Raw genomic sequence first — 21,138 nt, 5'->3', positions numbered from 1 at the left:
TTGAAATTCTTGATTTGCTAGTATTTTCTTTCTTCTAGATGATTTTAAAATTATTAACAATTAGGTAGGCAAAGTTCAATTTCTAATGAATTTATTATCTACTTAATTCATTGTATTTTAATTAATGTAAGCAAATTAAAACTACATTTTCTTTTTGTATACACAGTGAGCACGAGTGAGTATTATAACCCACTTTCTGTTTTATTGCCAGCTAGGGCTATTATCAGGGAGTTTATTGTGGACTTAGCTCTAACAATTAATTGTGCAACAGTAGCTATCCTAGGAGTGAAACGATTAGGGAAAAAACAAACAGAATTAAACTCAATTATTCAAAATTCCAGTTATCCAAAATTAGCATATGTTCCACACTATCCTGCCCATTAAAAATTCCTTTCTCTTCAAGGATTTAGTCATGCAAAGTAAAACTCTACCCTTTTCACCAATAAACTTGAGTTCTGAAGCTGTCATTAAAATCCTTGTATATTGGTTTAATGCTTGGACCTTTGGATTCTCAAAAAAAAAATCTTAAATATATTGATGACTGCCTTTGAGATTTTTGCCTTTGGAGTCAGTTAAAGTAATCTTACCAACGAGGTTATGACACTACCAAATGAGAGCGGTTAGGAGAGGGGGGAAAGAGGGTGGATGTGTGTTTCAGGGGATATCGAGTTCTACCATCATAGACATCATGCTTTTGTCTCTAATTAAAAAAAATTTAATTGCATTGCTAAATACACAGCAGAAAGATAGCAGGCACTGTCAACGTAAACTGAAGGGATGCTCCCTCTGAAATCAATTGTCCTTGTAGGTAGTACAGATCAGAAGAGCAAACACCTGTATAGTTTTTACCCTGTGCTAGCCCTTTATATATATTAAATAATTTAATCCTCAAAAAAAAACTCTATGAAGTTGTGATTGTAATTTTATTATTCTATGGATGAAAAAAACAGAGGTACAATGAGATTAAGAAATTTTCAGAGTCACATAGCTTGCTGGTAGTGGAGTTAGGATTTGAACCCTAGCAGTTGGCCCTGTTGTCTGTCTGATGCTGTAACTAGTTCATCCTCAAATTGCCTTCTTCCTAAAATTCATATTAATAGTATTTATAAAATGTATGATCCTTAAATGAATGTGAATTTTTCCTAATGGGTCATCTGTACAGAATAAATAATTGGATTCATATTATTTGACTTAAAACAGCCTCCTAAAATCATAGGGACTAGTGTTTTGGGTTATCTGTCATTGGTGACAACGTGGTTAGGACACAAACTGATTAACTGGGATCATTCTTGAGAGATTTTCAGCTTTAATACAATTTTTTTTAAAGGCATAGGTGTTTAATAGACATTTCTCGGATAGACAGATGGACAAATGAATGGATAAGTGAGGCCTGCATAAGGAAACTGATTCAATCATAATACCTTAATGCTTACATATCAATACATAACACTATTGTTAATGGTAGCATTTAAAATTGTTGCAATGATATTGGCAAGTGATACTATCATTTTCTTAAGAAGAAAAATCATCCAAATCAGATGGATTAACTTTTAAAAATTTATTTATTTATTTATTTATTTATTTTAAATTTTTAAAAATTTTCATCTATTTTTTTATTATTAACATGTAATATATTATTTTTTCAGGGATACAGGTATGTGATTAATCAGTCTTACACAATACACAGTGCTCACCATGACACAGATTGATTAACTTTTAATTAAAAAATCTCTGGCTTATTAAAACTTTTTTTTTTAGAATAGGAATCAATCCAAAAATGTTCTGTGAAGTTTCTCAGAGGAGATCTATGACTTCAGCACATTGATTAGCATTTCAAGATGTGATTCTAAGGAAGGCCTAGACTGATTAGATGTCAAAAGTTACAGTTCAGTCTAGTCCACCAGCTTTTCTAGTAGGCTGCTTTAGAACCAATCAGAGCTCTTGGCAGCAGTGTTGGAATGCCAGTTCATTTTTTGTTTGTTTGGTTGGTTGTTTAAACCTTCAGCTTGTTTCAAAATTTGGGAATTCAGACTGGCTTGACCCTGAGTGGAGCATTCCACACGGCTGGAACAGAATGGCTTGATATAACTGAATTTCCCATTAGGCATCAGGTTCATCTGGCCATCCCATGTGGATGAGGGCTTAATTTAAATTGCATGTTCCCTATGAGTTCATTTAAGCTTATAGGATTTCAATTTCTTGATTTAAACCTTGTCATTTTCTTATAGATGGAGTCCACATTCAATTCCTTAAGCCTCTCAAACTGGCTTCTTCCTCCCTGGGCTTTGGTCTAGAATCATTAATTACTGTAGCAGTGACAAAATGGTAAAAATCCTTATCAAAATAGCTGTGATCCTGGAAATATTTATGTGTTTTCATTGACATGTGTACAACTCTGTATAGTATTGATATATGTGTTTTCCTTATTCTGAAACTTTTATTTTTATCTTGAACCTATTATTTCTTTATTCCTGTCATTTTAAAACTAAAAAGAAATTTCTATATAGCAATTTAGAAAGATCCTTTTATATACTTTTAAAAGATTTCCTTCCAGAAACCTTTCATGGTAGATAAAAGTCATTTTTAAAAGCTGTTCCCTATAAAAATGCTCTCTGAGAACAGGTAGATTATATTTCATATTAAATCAGTTGAGTTACAAAGAAAACTAATCAAATGGAACTTATAATGGAAATAAAAACTGAATTTACTGTTACGCAGTAACAGAAGGACCCATTTCTTCATTTTTGGATCACATTTCCTGAGAGAACATAATTACTCTTAATTTTTAAGAAGATGCCTTTATTAGTTTGAAAGGTTTTCACGTTCATTAGGTAGATTAGAAAGTCTTAGAAAAGAAAGAAAAACATGAAATAGAAAATGTCTTATTGACCTAATTGAACATCTTCAAATGCCACTGAGGATTTGCTGGTGTTTTTTAACACCTGTGTAATAATGTTGCCCTTTAAATGTAACTGGTTAAATTTTCAAAGCTGTGTTCTGGGATTTTGCCATTTGATGTCCATTAATATCAATTGGAATATGTGGCCAAATCCCTGTGTACCACTTTGAAATTTTATCCCTTAGTGTTAATGATAGTCTTCTAACAGTGCAGTTAGAAATAAATTATTTATCTGCTTAGCTCAGATTTCCTTTACTCTCTAGGGTCAACTAAATAAGAAAAAAAAAAATCCCAGTGTTTATCACTTCAAAGTAACATGTGTGTAAAGAAGCCATCAGCTTGGTATGTATTGAACATATCTGTTATATTATGCAGATAGATATATGTCACTCTAAAAGATTTATTTAAATTACAGATTTCCTTTAAAATGCTTTTCTTTAACTTTTATTCTTACTCAGATTTCTTTTTAGTACAGCTAAAGATTTGTACATATAAGCGTGTATGTGGGTGTCAGTGTGGGTGTGTATTCTTGCTGTGCATTCTTCTGTCTACTCTGTTACCTTCTCTACCTCTCAAACAGATGAAGAAGTCACTGATAAACACTTTGAAGTAGAAATAGGATCTTGACGTTCAGTTTCTTTCTTTTTTTTTTTTTAAAGATTTTATTTATTTGACACAGAGAGAGCCAGTGAGAGAGACAGCTAGTGAGAGAGAGACAAGCAGGGAGAGTGCGAGAGGAAGAAGCAGGCTCCCAGCAGAGTAGCCTGATGTGGGGCTCGATCCCAGAATGCCGGGATCACGCCCTGAGCCGAAGGCAGATGCTTAATGACTGAGCCACCCAGGTGCCCCTGACGTTCAGTGTCTAATTCGTCCTAACTTACTGCCTTGTATTTCGGTGTCCATTATGGAATTCTGAAATGTCAGCATTGAACGTTCTTGACCGAGAAACATTAATATCCAGAGGAAAATTTTAAGGTGTGGGAGCAATAGGAACAAACATTTCCACAAACATTTTTGGTGTTAAATGCAAAAACATCAGTTACCCATAATTTAATATCTTCTGAAATGGATGTGAGCAGGATAAAAAGAAGTCCACTAATTTCAAGGAAAATTCTTTGTGCTTCCTCAAAGTGAACCCTCCCATAAATACATAGTGATAATGTTGGTGAAGATGCTTGTGGTGGTGGAGGTAAGGGTAAAGTGCTCACCACATAAGGTTGAATTTACCAATTGCTTATTTGTGTTTTTGAGGCAATGTCAGATTCTTGGCCAAATGGAACTATTTTTAGTTCAGAAAATACCTTTAAAGAACAATGGCTTATGACTCCACACCAGAAATACCAAATTATATTCCGATCTGATGAAAACATTAGTTTACTTCAGGATATGTTAACCTTGAGCGTTGAAAGCAGCTTTAATACAGTATAATCATTTTTAAAATGACCTGCAAGTGTTCTGTCCATCCATGAAGTTTTTATTATGATTAGGGAATAATATATTGGTAATAACTGGCTGAGTGAAGTATAAAAATTAAGCACATACTCTTTAATTACTGAATTCCAGTAAATGGTCTTTACCTTGGTGGAAACTTTCTAATGTATGAAAAATTCGATTAGGCTCACTATATTTCATCAAATTGCGAGTAATACATGTAAAAAGCAATATGGAATCTGTAAATTCATCAGCACCTTGCTTGTTTTCACAGTATCTCTATTCACACCAGCTGCTTTGTACTTAGTGGAAACATAACAGAGCTGTATGTCTATTTATGCACTGTATGTGATTGTTTTTCTTTTTCAAAATCTGCTGTTCCTTGTTCTTTTTAAAACAGATGCTTGAATATTCCATATAATCTTTTACACATTACTGTATATCAAATTGTATTATGCATGTATTTTATGCAGGAGTTCTAAAGTTGCTATATCCACTTGCATAACACATTTCCTTGCAAGAATAGCATCAAGATTCTTAAAATAAATACACATCCATTTACAAATTAACATACTTTAAAACATGGCAATGTATATGTATCTCTCTCTCTCTCTCTCTCTCTCTCTCACACACACACACACACATCTTAAGTAAAGATAAAGAAAATTGACTTTTGTCTAGTAGAGCATTACCATTACACAATAATGAGTATAAGGCAGTATGCTCAAATGGTCATTATGCTAACCATTGATTATTCTCATTTTCTGTAGGCACAGCAATTAGACCTATTGCTTTGAGAGCCGTGACCTCCATTGCTCGTGCTTTGCCTGGATTTCCCATTTTGGCCACTGGTGGAATTGACTCAGCTGAAAGTGGTCTTCAGTTTCTCCACAGCGGAGCCTCAGTCCTCCAGGTAGTACTTGTGTTTGCCCCTTCAGAAACCTCCGTCTAACACACCTAGTGTAAATCATGTGACAACAAATATATTTTTGTAGGGTCTCCTGAGAAAGAAACAGTGTGGGATTAAAATGGCAGCATTCATTAAGTTTCTATTGTGAGTCGAGAACAAACCTGAAGTTTATTTCCTGTCTTAGTTAGGGCTTACAAACCCTCTATCTTTTGAAAATATATTCACTTATCTCCCTTTTCCAAAATAAATGAAAACAGGTACCAAAATGCATACTGTAGAACTGGGGGGAAAAAAACAAATACACAAAGAAATCTGGGTAAAAGTAAAATCTTGTTTGAAAAATAAATGAAGTCATGGGTAAGGTGAATATACAAAATCTATGCCATAAGATACTGGAGGGATTAGCACATTTGACTCTGAACTTCCTGGCAGCCAAAGCAAGGAAATTATTGGTTTCATAACTTTCAAAATTATAATATAAATTGATTATTCAACTTCTTGTGGTACAGAGCTGAGAGAAATTCTTCCATTACTGTCATAAAGGGACACTTTGAGATGTAGTACATTATACTCTTAATAGCATTCCTACATATAATTTTTTACTCATTAGTTATACACTTGCTTATTATGTTGCTCAAAAAAGGCCCAGTATAGTGCCTTGGCACATTATAGCATAAACATTTCTCTGAGGCTAGATATGCAGATTTGGATGATCTGACTTGACCCAGGGATAAACTTTTCATATGATGACTAGACTGTGACATCTCAGGTAATACTCCATTAATATGGATTCTTACCTACCTAACATTGAATGAAATTAGGAAGTATAGAGTTTACCTTCACTTATATTCTCTGGAGAACAAATACCTTGTGACAATCAGAGTTAACGTCCTTTTACAGAATACAATCTCAGGTGGAAATAATATGTATCAGAACGCTAATAGAAGATATACAGAAGAACCAAATGGAAAATTTCAATAAAAATCATAATAACTAAAATTTAAAACTCAGTTAATGGGCTTAACAGCAGAATGGAGAAAACAGAAGAAAAAATCAGTGAAGTAGAAGAGACAGAGCAACAGAACTTAACCAATCTGAACAACAGAGAGAAAAAAGACCGAAAAAAAAAAATGAGCAGAGCCTCAGGGAACTGTGAGACTGTAACAAAAGATCTAACATTCAAAGGAAGGGTCACAGAAGGAGAGGATGACAAAGAAATAATGTTTGAAAACTTCCCCATTTTTTGTAAAAGGCAAAATCTTGTAGATTTAAGAAGTTGAATGAAACTCAAATATGATAAATCTAAAGAAATCCATACCAGGGCACCTGGGTGGCTCAGTCAGTTAAGCTTCTGTCTTTGGCTCAGGTCATGATAACAGGGGTCCTGGGATCGAGTCGCACAGCATGCTCCCTGCTCAGCAAGGAACCTGTTTCTCTCTCTCCCTCTGCCTGCTGCTCCCTTTGCTTGTGCTCTCTCTCTCTCTTTCTCTCTCTCAAATAAATAAATAAAATCTTAAAAAAAAAAGATATACTTAGGATGGTTATACCCTTGAATTTAGAACTTTAGCTTTGCATTTGAATGGGGTGGAGAATGTGCACTATTTCTGTGCCCCTTCCATTGTAACTGAATTTCACCCTGTTTTCCGCTCCCTAGTTCTGGGTTAATCTAACCTTTCATTTTCTATACTTCTGGGCTGCTGAATATTATTAGAGAAATTCAAGTAACTCTGCCAATTGGATTTACTTCAAGTTCACAGTGTTTAATGTCTGCTGGGCCTTGGGTGCTAGTCAGCATCTGTTTTCATTTATCTTTTAAAAACATCCATATCAAATTCTCCCCAGCAGTTAGTTCAGATCTTTTGCAGACACCTCTAGGTAGATCACCCTCCATCATCACCCTCTATTTCTCTGTTGCCATTTGTTTCCTAGCTCTTATCACCCAATTCTGTCCCCTTCTCTGGTTCTATAATATTTCTCTTGAAGAGCTCATCCACTTATGTATCTTTGGGTAGAGTACTGTCAAATCTACCTTTCCAGTTATTTCTACTCAGAAGTGAAGTACATACTGACAAAATGCATTTTTTACAAGATGTGATGAGACAAATGAAATGTATTTAAGTATCGGGGGGTGGTGGTGATACCCTGGTGGTAGAAAGAGAAGTATTGGGTATAGAGATAGTGACATAAATGTTTTGATCCTGATCTTCTTGATACACACACATATATTCACTACTGGAATAAGGATTTAGTCAGTAATTTCAAATTCAGCTTTAAATAAATTCAACAGCTATGACCTTATATGCGACGTTAGAAAAGGTACTGACATTTCAAAATGGAAAGCTAAAATATTTTCATAAGTTGGATAAATGTGATAGTACATGCCTTCCTTGTTAATCATCGTGCATCACAGAGAATCATTTGCACGTTTGTTCATTTAATAATTTTTTTTTAAAGATTTTATTTTTTATGTGACAGAGAGACAGCCAGCGAGAGAGGGAACACAAGCAGGGGGAGTGGGAGAGGAAGAAGCAGGCTCACAGCAGAGGAGCCTGATGTGGGGCTCGATCCCGGAACGCCGGGATCACGCCCTGAGCCGAAGGCAGACGCTTAACTGCTGTGCCACCCAGGCGCCCCCATTTAATAATTTTTTATTGAGAACCTACTACATGCCCAGCACTGTTCTAGGAATTTGAAATTCTTCTGTGAATAGAACAGGCAAAAGTCCATTACCTCTGGGGCTTACATTTTCATGAGGGAAGAAACGTAATACATAATAAATATGATCATAATAAATATGAACCATAAGTATATTTGGTATATAAGATGATAAGTGCTATGAAAAAAAAAGAGGCCTTATTGAAAAGGTAACAATTTATAAATAATTGGAGATACTTAATCAGGGAAGGAAAATACTTCTGTTGTCACATCACTTGCTTAAATAAGTTTAATTGAGAGCTAACTGAAATATAAAAATCACAAAATATTCTAGATCACCCTGCAGTTTATAAACAGAAATGCCTTTTAGGGTTTCAGGTTGCATTTTAATGGGTAATTTTTGAAGTCTTCTTACCATTTCTAGGGATGTATCATTTCTCAGTGGCACTGTTTATTTCTATTATCTTATTCTGTAACTTGCTCTGACAAGGATGTTAACATTTCAGTGGTGAAACATCCAATACTCTACCTTCGAACTGCTTCAGTGAATGTTGAATATAAAAACTAAGGAATTAGCTAGAGAGGAATTTGGGTTCCAGATCATTTCCCTAGTACATCTTTGGAGTGAAAATGACTATTACCACAGAACCAGATACAATACTGTGGCCAAGAAATAAGGTTCAGAACCGATTATGGGTTTGTGTTCTTGGTAGCTGCTCTAAACTGACTTCTAATTTATTTATGCAAACTCTGCTGTGTTTGAAATATGAGTTTTCTTCTTACTTGATAGGCTTTCACTAGTCAGCATATGCAAGTTAGAGCTCTAAAAAGATGAAAATTAATAGTAAATTTCAGAGACTGAAATTTATAAATAACTCCTTGTTAAATTATGTTCTCAAACTCTTCATGAACTCTTGAGGTCTTAAAATCTTTTGGGGTTACTCTGAAGAAAAGAAGTTTGCTTCTGGCTGCCCACTGTTTATTCATGAAGAGGATAGTAAAGGGATAGATCTCATCACAGAATGTTCAATCTCCTCTATTGTATATAGATAGAGAATATAAGTAGTATGCTACATTTTTTTTTTCACTGAATGACTCTGGGTTTCTAGAGTTTAATTTAATGATATTGCCATTACAATTGAATCTGCTAAGAACTGATTCAGGACATCAGAAATTATAGGAAGCCATCAGTTCATTCATGTACAATTATGACCTGTGCCTTCACTGAGATTGTATGGGTGGGTTCTTTTAATCCCATTTCTTTGGTTAGGGTTTGTCACTGAACTTAATAGAAAATCCTGAAATACAACAGGAAGAGGGACCATAGTGGGCTTTGACTGTGAAGAGTCATGGTCACGTGATGGACACTCACTAAACGTGGACGACCAAATCAATCCTTAACAATAATCAAAGCTGCTCTAATGGGACTAGTTCGAGCTAAATTTTTTTGTGTGGAATTTTTTAATGTGATCAGGAGATATATTATTTTATTAAAATGAGGCAAAAAGAAGTAATTGAAGCAGACAGTGACACCAGTTCCACATGAGTGCTGATGCATTACCGACATTCTCTTGTGATCATAACACACAAGAAGACTTCAGTGCTTTGTTCTATTGATGGGGGTCTTGAGGTGATAAAAATTTTGCACGCTATATTCTAAATTTTTATTGAGTAGGTGGGAAAGAGTTATTCAATGATTTCTTTTTTTTTTCTTCCATCTTCATTCACTTTAAAGCCAGGCTACGATACATGAAAGAAGAATAGTTGATACCATTCAAAGTTATTTTAAATGGCATCAGAACTGTTTCACATCGCTAGTTAAAATAGACATATTTTTCTTTCCACTATGCAGTTTCTTGTTTCCTAGCTTTAATGAGTGTTTCGTTTACAATTTTAAGAACAATATGCAAGTGGGTATTGAAAAAAATAGAAACTCTGTATTTTCAGAGTACTATATAAGAAAAAATATGCTCTTAGTATCCCTTCAATGAAATTCCAATTACCGTGTCAATTATTACATTATTTTAAATTACTTAATGGATGGTTACTTTTAATGGAAGAGATTTTAATTTTTGAAAAGCATCCTGATTCCAGTGCAACAATGTTGTTTATAAGCAAATAGAAGAAATTAAATGGAAACCTGTTAGGCCTTTGAATGACTGCGCACTCTCCACTTGATAGAAAGATTAACATCTAAATTCAAAGGAAATTAATTGAAATTAAGGCTAATCTTTTTGAAAGACAGTTTTACCACAAGAAAAAGTAACAGTATCACACGGTGACTGTTGTTTGTGAGAAAATAACCATGTGTTAGCCAAGATGTTTGCAGATACAGCCATATGAAATTTCTGATCTTGTATAAACTTCTTTGGCTAAAGCTTTTTTCCCAACTCTGACTAGATCCTTTATGTTGTCTGCTCCTTTATGCGTTGTATGCAGAGATATGGTAAACTACTAGTTACATTTCTTGGTCAAAAAAATCTTCATATTCCTGACCAAAGTTTTAAACTACTATTTATCCTTTTATTCAGTTTTTTTTTTAAATCCCAGTTGTTTAGATATTCTTATGTTACTTATTATTTTCCAAACATTATATTTTCTTTGTTGCTTTTCTCTCAACCTTTCGAATTTATCAGTATCATTCAAAATGACTTGTGATTGGACATAACTGATATATTTTTTAAAGACTTTATTTATTTATTCGACAGAGACAGAGAGGGAACACAAGCAGGGGGAGTGGGAGAGGAAGAAGCAGGCTCATAGCGGAGGAGCCTGATGTGGGGCTCGATCCCATAACACCAGGATCACACCCTGAGCCAAAGCCAGACGCTTAACCGCTGTGCCACCCAGGCGCCCCATGACATAACTGATTTTTTAATAACCATCGCATAACTCGTCCATCCAAATGACTATAAGAAATAGTCACTTCAGGAGGTAATGTATTGTGAATACCATCAGTAACTTCTCTTCATACTTTGAGAGTGGATTTGATTTCCTGTAAACAAAGCTAAAGAGAGCCAAGTTGAGTGAACAAAGTTGTCTGTTTAACTGAGATATACAAAGTCATGTGTCCCTTTTTCTGGCAATTCATAAACTGACTTTAATAAACAGCTCAAAAAGAGGTGTTACAAAATTCTTCTGAGCAATGCCAACATCTACCAAGGTGGTTGTTTTGAAAAAGCCACAGTCATTTGGACAGGTATAATTGTGTATTTGTTTAAAAATCTACATCAGTGTTTTATGGACTCTAGTACTAAGTTAGGTTTCAGAATTCAGACTGTATAAAGATTTAGAAAGATCTATGCTATAGCAATTTTATGGTAAAGATTATTAATGATCTGATGAATATTACCTTCTGTTTTTCAAAACGTCTTTTCCAGTTATTAATTCATTTAACTCTTACAAAGCTATAGGCATAATAGTAAGCATTTTTAACCCATTTTACAGATTTTCAAGTTGACAATTTCCTTGAGTTGATTTCATCAATTGGCTAACCCAGTAGGATTAGAAACCATGTTTCCTGATTTCTGCTCAATGATTTGTCTCTGCATCCCCTGCCATCCATGTTACTGTGCTTGAGAAATATGCTAGCAAAATAAAAGAGAAATTCATCATAAACACGTGAATGCTCACTCTGTCCTTTACTTATTAAGGGATGACTCATTCTCGATTCTTGTACTACGCCCATGCAGAGTTTACCCCAATCCTACCATTTTACAGGTGAACTCCTTGTTCTTTGTTAAATAATTATTTTCATCATGATAAGTGTACTCTTTAATCCCCGTCACCTATTTCACTCATCCCCTCACATACTCCCCCTCTGATAACCATAAGTTTGTTCTCTGTAGTTAAGAGTCTGTTTTTTGGTTTGTCTTTCTCTCTCTCTTTTTCCTTTGGTCATTTGTTTTGTTTCTTAAATTCCACATATGAGTGAAATCATATGGTATTTGTCTTTCTCTGACTGACATGTTGCTTAACATTATACTCTGTAGTTCTATCCATGTTGCTGCAAATGGTAAGATTTCATTCTTTCTATGGCTGAATAATATTCCATTGTATGTATATACCACTTCTTCTTAATCCATTCATCTATTTATGGACACTTGGTCTGCTTCCATTGTTTGGTTATTGTAAATCATGCTGCAATAAACATAGGGGTGCATGTATCTCTTTGAATTAGTGTTTTTGTATTTTGGGGTAAATGCCCAGTAGTGTGATTACTGGATCATAGAGTAGTTCCATTTTTAATTTTTTGAGGAAACTCCATACTGTTTTCCACAGTGGCTGCACTAGTTCGCATTCCCACCAACAGTGCAAGAGGGTTTATTTTCCTCCACATCCTTGCCAACATTTGTTTCTTATATTTTTTATTTTAGCCATTCTGACAGCTGTGAGGTGACATCTCATTGTAGTTTAAGTTTTTATTTTAATTCCAGATAGTTAACATAAAGTGTTATATTAGTTTCAGATGTACAGTATAGTGATTCAACAATTCCATACTCTCATTGTAGTTTTGATTTGCATTTCCCTGATGATGAGTGATGTTGAGCAACTTTTCATCGTCTGTTGGCCATCTGTATGTCTTCTTTGGAGAAATGTATGCTCATGTCTTCTGCACATTTTTTGATTGGGTTATTTGTTTTTTGAGATTTTGAGTTGTATCAGTTCTTTGTATATTTTGAATACTAACCCTTTATTGGATATGTCATTTGCAAATATCTTTTCCCATTCAGTAGGTTGTCTTTTAGTTTTATTGATTATTTTCTTCACTGTTCAGAAACTTTTTATTTTGATGTAATCCCAGTAGTTTGTTTTTGCTTGCATTTCCCTTGCCTCAAAAGACATATCTAGAAAAATGTTGTTATGGCCAGTGTCGTAAACAGGCCAGTGCTCTGTTTAAGGATTTTTATAGTTTCAGGTCCCACATTTACTCTTTGCTAAATAATTTATTTCTGACTTCTTCAGTTTCCAAAGTTACGTTGAATTCTGATAAATTTCCATGTGCTGAGCAAAGAACATGCTGAGATTTCTAAAGACTGGCAACGCAGGAGCTTCTGAGTTCTGTTCGAGGGAAATCTAGAAATCCAAATTCTTAAGTAGCATGAAACATGGAGGCAGAGTAACTTACAGAGTAGTTTCAGGACAAGTAAATAATATATATGTATGTATTACATATACATACACATATGTATGACCGGTACAGTAGGAGATGATAAAGTTGGCTAATGACAAATATAAGATCCCGTCCTAGGGTGTAGAAACCTATTTATACATTTAAAATGGAGGTGACCATGGGAAAGAGAAGATTTTGTGGAAAGATTATAGAGGGTTTTACTTTAACAATAAGGTCAACACAAACAGCACAGTGATATAGCTTCCCCCAAAAACTGATATGATCTTAATTGCATCAGAAATATGATATCTAGAAAAAGGGAAGTGATGTCCCTACTGAACTCTCTTCAGATGACATCTTCGTTCTTCACATGAGGGGTGTCCACAATGTGCCAAGCACGGTTTTAGCCATGAAGAAACAAGGATGTTCGCAGACAACGGAGAATGCTCTCAGCAACCTTACATATATAACCTCCCTCAAAGGAGTGACAAGATAATTGAGTCCAGAGCAAATGAGTAAAAACAAGTCAGCCATTCAGAAGTCTGGGAGAACAGTGTCCTCCTGGCAAAAGGAAAGGCAAGAGCATAAATACAAAGTCCATAGGGTGCAAGGGTGAGAGCTGTCTTGCCCTGTTTCAGGACTGGCAAGGGGCCAGCAGATGTAAGGACGATAGGAGATACAGGTGCATAGGCAGAGGTGGATCTTGTAGGGCACTGTAGGCCATGACATTTAGTTGTTATTTTGTGTTTAATGGAAAACTGTTGAAGAGTGACAGTCTTTGTGTTTCTACAGGCTGACACCACACCCCTTTTCTATCTCCTCAGAGCCAGTAGCAAGTAAATGCCCAGTGAGCCCTTTCTGCTTTGTACTTTCACGGTATTTTGTTCACTTCTTAATTAATGGTTTTTATCCTCCAAGATTTCAATTCCCTCTTCTTCTAAGGATATTGGCAGCCTCCTTCATCCTTGGTTAGTTGCCTTGCAAATAATGTTTTGATTATTCCCAAGGACAATGGCCCCCAAAAATGTGACTTTATCAACACAAACTGATCGCTTCTAGAGGAGACATATCTCTAAGTGCCTGTTTTGTAAATGGTAGAACACCATCATCAACTTTCTACACAAAAAAAGACTATTAAATTTTTTTTAAAGATTTATTTATTTATTTATTTGACAGAGATAGAGACAGCCAGCGAGAGAGGAAACACAAGCAAGGGGAGTGGGAGTGGAAGAAGCAGGCTCGTAGCGGAGGAGCCTGATGTGGGGCTCGATCCCATAACGCCGGGATCACGCCCTGAGCCGAAGGCAGACGCTTAACCACTGTGCCACCCAGGCGCCCCAAGACTATTAAATATTAATCCGAAAATCAGACTAATACAACTCCTTTTCCAGAATTGTTCAGTTCTACAATGTGCTTCATATATATGAACTTTTTCCCCAAGGATTCAGATTAGAATAGATTGTGCCATTCTAAGTTTTCGCTTACAAGAAAAGAATGAAAATACAGGGGGCGCCTGGGTGGCACAGCGGTTAAGCGTCTGCCTTCGGCTCAGGGCGTGATCCCGGCGTTCTGGGATCGAGCCCCACATCAGGCTCATCTGCTGGGAGCCTGCTTCTTCCTCTCCCACTCCCCCTGCTTGTGTTCCCTCTCTCGCTGGCTGTCTCTATCTCTGTCAAATAAATACATAAAATCTTTAAAAAAAAAAAAAAAGAATGAAAATACAGGCCGTGAAAAGACATTTCACAGTTGATTCCTCATAAGTGCCTGCCTCCCTAAGAGTAGGTGTTGTCCCAATTCTTTACCACTTTTCTTAGTTATATTTTTGAAATGGCACTGAATTATTAGCTTATGATAATAATGATGTTCCTGGGTTATGGCTACTCTTCTTTTTAAACGACTTCTGCCTGCCTTATACTTACTATCCTTATTTTAATGGGAACAAAACAGATTTAGATATCTTTCCAGGCTATTTTAAGACTGCTTCCTTTGATTTTTGAATACATTTTTATGTTTGGCAGCAGCGGTTTCTTTCTGCAATCATAACAAACCAAACCTTAGAAACTATTATCCTCCTGACACCTACATGCATGTGTATAGAAGTCTCATGTAAGTCTTATAGTAAGCCTCATATTTGGTCATAACCCCCACAATATATTCACAGCAAACTAGGCTCCCTGGAGTTACTTTCTTCTGAAGATTTCCAGTCATCATTTTAGTTGTGGTGCATTCTGATTTTACTCCAGTTTTCCTTTTTTTTTTTCCTCCTTCCTGTTGAGATACTCCTGATTTTCTTCCTAGCCCATTTCTAATGGAGCAGATTTTGGTCTGATTTCTAACCATCTTCAAAGATTAGAAAATGTGAAGATTAATTTATTCACTTTCTGATCTTGATGTGGGATGTTTCTAAGGCTGTGACAGAGTAGAAAAGAGAAGGGAGGAAGACCCTGCTAGAAATAGCTGCACCACAGAATGGCTGGGGCTCTGGACCACTACTGTAACTGAGCTCTGGTAGCGTCTTTAGAAAGGCTAGTGGTGTCTCTTTTTATTGAAGTAAGATGGAAGCTCACTAGTTCTGCCTTACGCCTCCATATCACTGCCTAGTTCACAGGTTTGGTTTTATCTTGCAAACTGAGGTTCTCAACTTCCTTGCTTGTAATGCTTTTATTTAATAAACTCTATTGTTGGTTCCTAGCGTTTTTCAAAAACCTCAGTTCATTCTAGTCTTGAATATTCTTAACAGTATTGTGTGCCGTTGTTATGTATCCAGAAGTGGTTGGATTGCCATGTATAGTGTGGTAGTTTAGAAGAGGAACTCTGAAGTTCTGCCCTCCTTTGCTCAACTGCCAGCCCCACCATTTAATGGCTGGATAAATTTGAGGTAATTATTTAAATCCTGTAAACTTTTGTGTATTCATCTATCAAAAGGAAGTTATAGTATCTATCTAATTGTGTTGTTATAAGGAAGAAGTGATATTTAATATGTTAAAGGGAATACCACAAATCAGAGTCCCAGTTCCTGGAGTGTCTCCTTCTTCCTCCAGCCACTCTGGTTCATCTACTTTCTTGCCATCCATCAATGCCTGGCACATCAGGGAGACTTCAGCACCCTGGTGCAGCTCTTAAGATTCGTTGTAAAATGAATATCAACTGTGAATGTATCTGTCTCTAATTATAAACTCCTAGAAAAAAGAGTAACAGGATTATGTAATTCCAGTCATGCAATTGACATTTATTAAGAGTTTTTTGGTACAGATGATAATGATTTACTGAGAAATAAAGAATAAGCAAACAATTTGAGTGCACATTTAGTTTTGCAATATTAATTGTGAGTCTTGATGCAAATAATGATTACAAAAGAAATTATAGAAAAATATCAAAGTTCTTACAGGCCTAAAAACATTTTAGAAAGACTTTTATTGGAAATCACAACAACGTCTCCAATTTAGAAGTTTGGGAAATCAATGATAAGTTTAAGGTTTATGAGAAGTTGTAAAGGCAATTACTGTCAGGAAATCTCTTAAGTTCAGTGACTTCTAACAATTCAGAAACCAGGCTTAGGCTAGATAACCTGTCTAGCTCAGGAGCATAATCAAGTTTAACATTGAAAAACAAGCTTATGATTAGTTTCCCCAGATAGAATTAATATCCGTTAAGAGTTTGATGTAAACATGAGGAAAGATGGATTTTGTCAGAAATATTCTGTGCAAGTAAATATTTACTGGATTATTGCATCTTCCTCTCACATTTACACTCTTAAAAAAAATCTCTAGGGGCACCTGGGTGGCTCAGTCGGTTAAGCATCTGCCTTTGGCTCAGGTCATGTTCTCAGGGTCTTGGAACCAAACCCACCTCGGGCTCCCCATTCAGCAGGGAGTCTGCTTCTCTCTCTCTCTCTGCCCCCTGCTCGCTCTCTCTCTCCATTAAATAAATGAAACCTTTACAAAAAAAAAAATCATCTCTGAAATAAACTCCTTATTTATATGTGAAAAGTTTATGTGAAAAAAAAATCTCATCATCAATGCTCCCAAAGAAAATGCTTTTAGGGGAAACTTGTGAATGTTTTATTGCAGACTACTCAACAAATTATAATTTCAGATAGAGGACCAAATGGTTCTCTGTTTTATCTAAGTGGAAAAAAAATCATTCGAGAACTTGGCTCTCTAGAAATACATATCTGTGTATCATGTATGTGTTTTATAGCATCAAAGTTAGAGTTCAGTAGATTTCTAAAAGGCTTTTGAGACAGAGACATGAATTTTTACAGATTCTAATTACAAGTTAGAAGTCATCTCACTGTGGGAAATTAAAAATGGAGATAATTAGGGAAAATTCCAGTTGAAAGAAAAATGCATTATGGAAAAAGCAATAAAAGCACAAAAAATAGGAAAGTAAAATCACTTCTCAGTAGCTTCTATGATTCAATTGTAGATCAATAGTGTGTAGTTAATGCTTTACCAGGAGAGCATTAATTTGCAATTACCACAGGTGATCTGATCCTCTGTGTTCTGTCCATTGACACAAATGACCTTTTGTTGAAAGAGATTTTGCAGTCATTATTTTAAATAGAGCAACAGAAAAGCAAAAGGAAAGTGTAGGTCACTTTCAGTCATAGGTATCTTACCTCACACAAAGTGGAAACCTTTGTAGTGCAGCCCCAAATAGTCACATTATGGAATATAATGAGCCTGAGCATGGGCATGTCTGTTTGCATACAGGATGGGTAGAACATGCACTCTATGGTGGTGGGTAAATTAATTCAAGGCAAAGCTACACATGCCCTTGAATTAAGTAGAAAATAAAGTACCTTTGATAAACCTCTACAATGAAGGAAGATATGAGAGTTTTAATTCAACAGAATGGGTATTTCATAACGCTTCTTTTCGATGCAAGCTGGGTCGCCTTTGAGGTAGAGAGTCTGATGCCCCAACAATGACACGTTCTTGAAAGAAAGCAGACGTCAGCTCTCTAGACACCATACTCCAATCATAGTCAGTGTGACAGGGACCCCCGTGGCCCTGTCCAGGGTCTGCTACACAGGCAGTGAATCAACTTTAGAACTGCCCACTAGGTACAGGAAGCCCGACAGGACTGCGTCTTACTATGCATGCTTCGACACAGTGAAAATGCATCGAACTGCTTGGAGTGAAATCCTAGCTCGGCTGCTCTTTAGCTATATGACCTTGGCTTTATTAGATGTGTGAACTTTTTATACTTCAGGTTTGTTATCTGAAAAGTAGGGTTTCATAGGACAGTTGTGAGGATTAAATGTTATCACCTGTAAAGCATTTCAAACGGTACCTGGAACACAGTACCCATAGATGTTAGATATTAATTATCATTGTCCTCATCATCATTATCATCCCCCGCTAGGATTTTTATTCATTGACAAAGAATTTTCAAACAAAATTTACACCTTCCTATTCTAGCTTTGGACTAGCACGTGTCTTGGCTCAGGCTGATTGAAAACAAAGCCCGAGGAAAGGGCTGAGTGCTAATTTTTTGTCGGAAGGTAAAATCGGTAAAATCTAAGGAAGCTAGAGTAAGAGGAAATAGAGAAGAGACAGAGAAAGATGGAAGTTGAATACAAGATCATGCATTACTGGGTAGTCCACTGCTTCACAAGCTATAAGAGATCCAGTCAGTTGGCCACATGGTACATCTCCAGAGAGACTAGATAGAAAATAGTGCCTCTGGACAACCCATCACAGGGAAAAGGGATTTATCTGCCATTACTTTTGGCCTCTTCTCCCATTGGTTGGAGTTCATCCTTCTGGATTTGATTACCCTGTACAAGCCTGCTCCCACAACCTGCTGTGTGGCTCATTTTGGCAATTCATACAGGGTACTGGTCTCTTCTATATGTCTGGTTATCTAGCCTGTAGATTCATAGTGACAGATAACTTGTTATCTTGTAAGTTATCCAGTTAAAATTATAGGTAAATTCTGCCTCATACTGTGGAAAACCTACCTCCATATATCTTTTATCCATTGGCCCTACTTCTTCTTCTTAAAACTAGACAGACTATATCCATGTTATTTTTATAAAAGTATAGAATTTCAGAAATGGATAAAACCATGTCAGCATAGAGACAGTTAAATATTATATTTATGTTATCCTTATTATCTGTGTTTATGACTATCCATATAACACAGGTAAGTGAAAATAGCATGCAATTTTATAATAATATTTTTACCGTACTACAACCTAAGTCACTTCATTCCCAGAATGAGACAGAGAAGGCTAAGAAGATGAGTAGTCTCAAAAATTGGCTTGCTGATAGAGAATAAAATGGGTACCCCAAGACTTCCTGAAACCTGGAGAAATTAGGACAGCATTGACCTCAGCATATAGAAGTGAGCCCTGCGTGTATCTGACAATTCAGGAGAAGTGCTACGAGAGACTTTCATAATGTTCTTTAAAAACTGAGTAGCATGTAGGCAAAACATCTTTTAAAGTTCTTAATCAGAAGTATATCTGGCAAGCAGATGGGACTTGTGCCTCTCTGGAGAAGTGTCTAAAATGGTCATTGATTTGAGAAGGGGGTATGTTATCCTTGGGCTCTCTCTCCATTCATTCCTTGGTCAGAAGCAGCAGTGATCCATTAATCATCCAAATAATCAAGCAAAGGGAAAAAGGAGACAAAGAAACAAATAGATGGAGTAAAGAAAAGGAAGGAAGAAGGTCCTTATTGTCAAGTAATTGAGAACTGAATGCAACTTTATAAGGGAAAACAACTTGTTTATACCAGCTCTCAGTTTTTTCCATGGAAATTTACTAATAAATGAAATCACTAAATCAGTCAGTCTAATTCCCATTTTTAACCGAAGTTGCCTGGTGGGCATTTGGAGTACTACCCATTCTAATTATTTGTAAGATCTGTGGTTTTTTTACAGCAGATTTTTACAGATTTTGTAGATTTTTATAGCAGCTGGCATTCTAGTGCCTGGATGTTGCAATACCTATCTTAGACCAGCACATATATAACGAACTGATAATTAAGAGAACATAAACAGCTTCTCAAAGCTTAACTGTAATCCAGAGCCAGGCTATAAGTATATTATAACTTTGCAAATGATAATACCAAAACTATTATAATGGCTAATGCTTATATAGAATTTACTATGTGCCAGATACTTTGTAAACTAGTAATTATATTGGTTCATTTATCCTCCAGTAATCCTGTGAGATAGATATTAGTATTGTCCCTCTCCTATAGCCAAGAATGTTAAATTAAAAGATAAGTGGCAAAGCTGTGATCTAAACTCAGGCAATTTGGCCTAGCATCTGATTTTTAACCACTATACTATGTTGACATTTTTGCCTACTAGAATGACTGTTATCAACAGACAGACAGTAATATGTGAGGTGAGGATGGGGAGAGACTGGAACCCTCTTGTATTGCTTGTGGAAAAAACAACTACTTTGGAAAACAGTTTGGAAGTTCCTTCGAAAGCGAAATGTAAATTTACCATACAATCCAGAAATCTCACCTCTGAGTATCTCCCCAAGATAAGTAAAAACATATGTCCACAAAAAGACTGGTACACAGGCAGTCATGGCAGCATTGTTCCTAATACCCCAAAACTGAAGACAATCCAGATCCCCATCAGCTGATGAACGGATAAACGAAATATGGTACATGTGGTTCATGCATACAATGGGATAGTATTCAGCAATAAAATGGACTGTTACCATAACAACATAGATTGCTTTAGCATGGGTAAAAACCATGATGCTGAGTGAAGGCAAGCAGACACAAAATACCGTAATATTTGTATCGTATAATTCCATTTATATGAAATGATGAGAAGTGGCAAATCAAAAAGACAGAAGACAGACCAGTACTTGCCTGCAGCTTGCAGTCTAAGTGGGAGAGTGCCTGTAAAAGGCACAGGGAACTTTTGGGTAATAGAAATATTTTAAAACTAGGTTGTGGTGATGGTTTCACAACTCTACAAATTTACTAAAAGTCATTGACTTGCATGCTTAGAGAAATTTTATGGTATTAAATTATGCCTTATAACGCTGCTTTAAAAAAACCCACACAATTAGAGAGAGATAGCTTAAGTACTGTATATAACAAAATTATTAAATATAAAAGTTTGAAATTTGGATTGAGGGATTCATAA

General features: G+C 35.9%; 1 protein-coding gene across 2 annotated transcripts in view; it reads left to right on the top strand.

Annotated features, from left to right (window-relative positions):
* DPYD (dihydropyrimidine dehydrogenase) overlaps positions 1–21,138 on the top strand; it is a 793,664-nt gene that overhangs the window by 636,855 nt on the left and 135,671 nt on the right. For both annotated transcript variants that reach the window (XM_045801716.2, XM_045801717.2), the window contains one exon: positions 5,101–5,243. In XM_045801716.2, the coding sequence (XP_045657672.2) occupies positions 5,101–5,243 (143 nt within the window). The remainder of the gene's footprint in view (positions 1–5,100; positions 5,244–21,138) is intronic.

This window comes from Ursus americanus, chromosome 12 (assembly GCF_024610735.1).
Source record: "Ursus americanus isolate L20-20 chromosome 12, mUrsAme1.1.p, whole genome shotgun sequence".
Classification (NCBI taxonomy): Eukaryota; Metazoa; Chordata; class Mammalia; order Carnivora; family Ursidae; genus Ursus; species Ursus americanus.
Note: the sequence above shows the minus strand (reverse complement) of the source record. Positions and strands in the feature narration are given on the sequence as shown.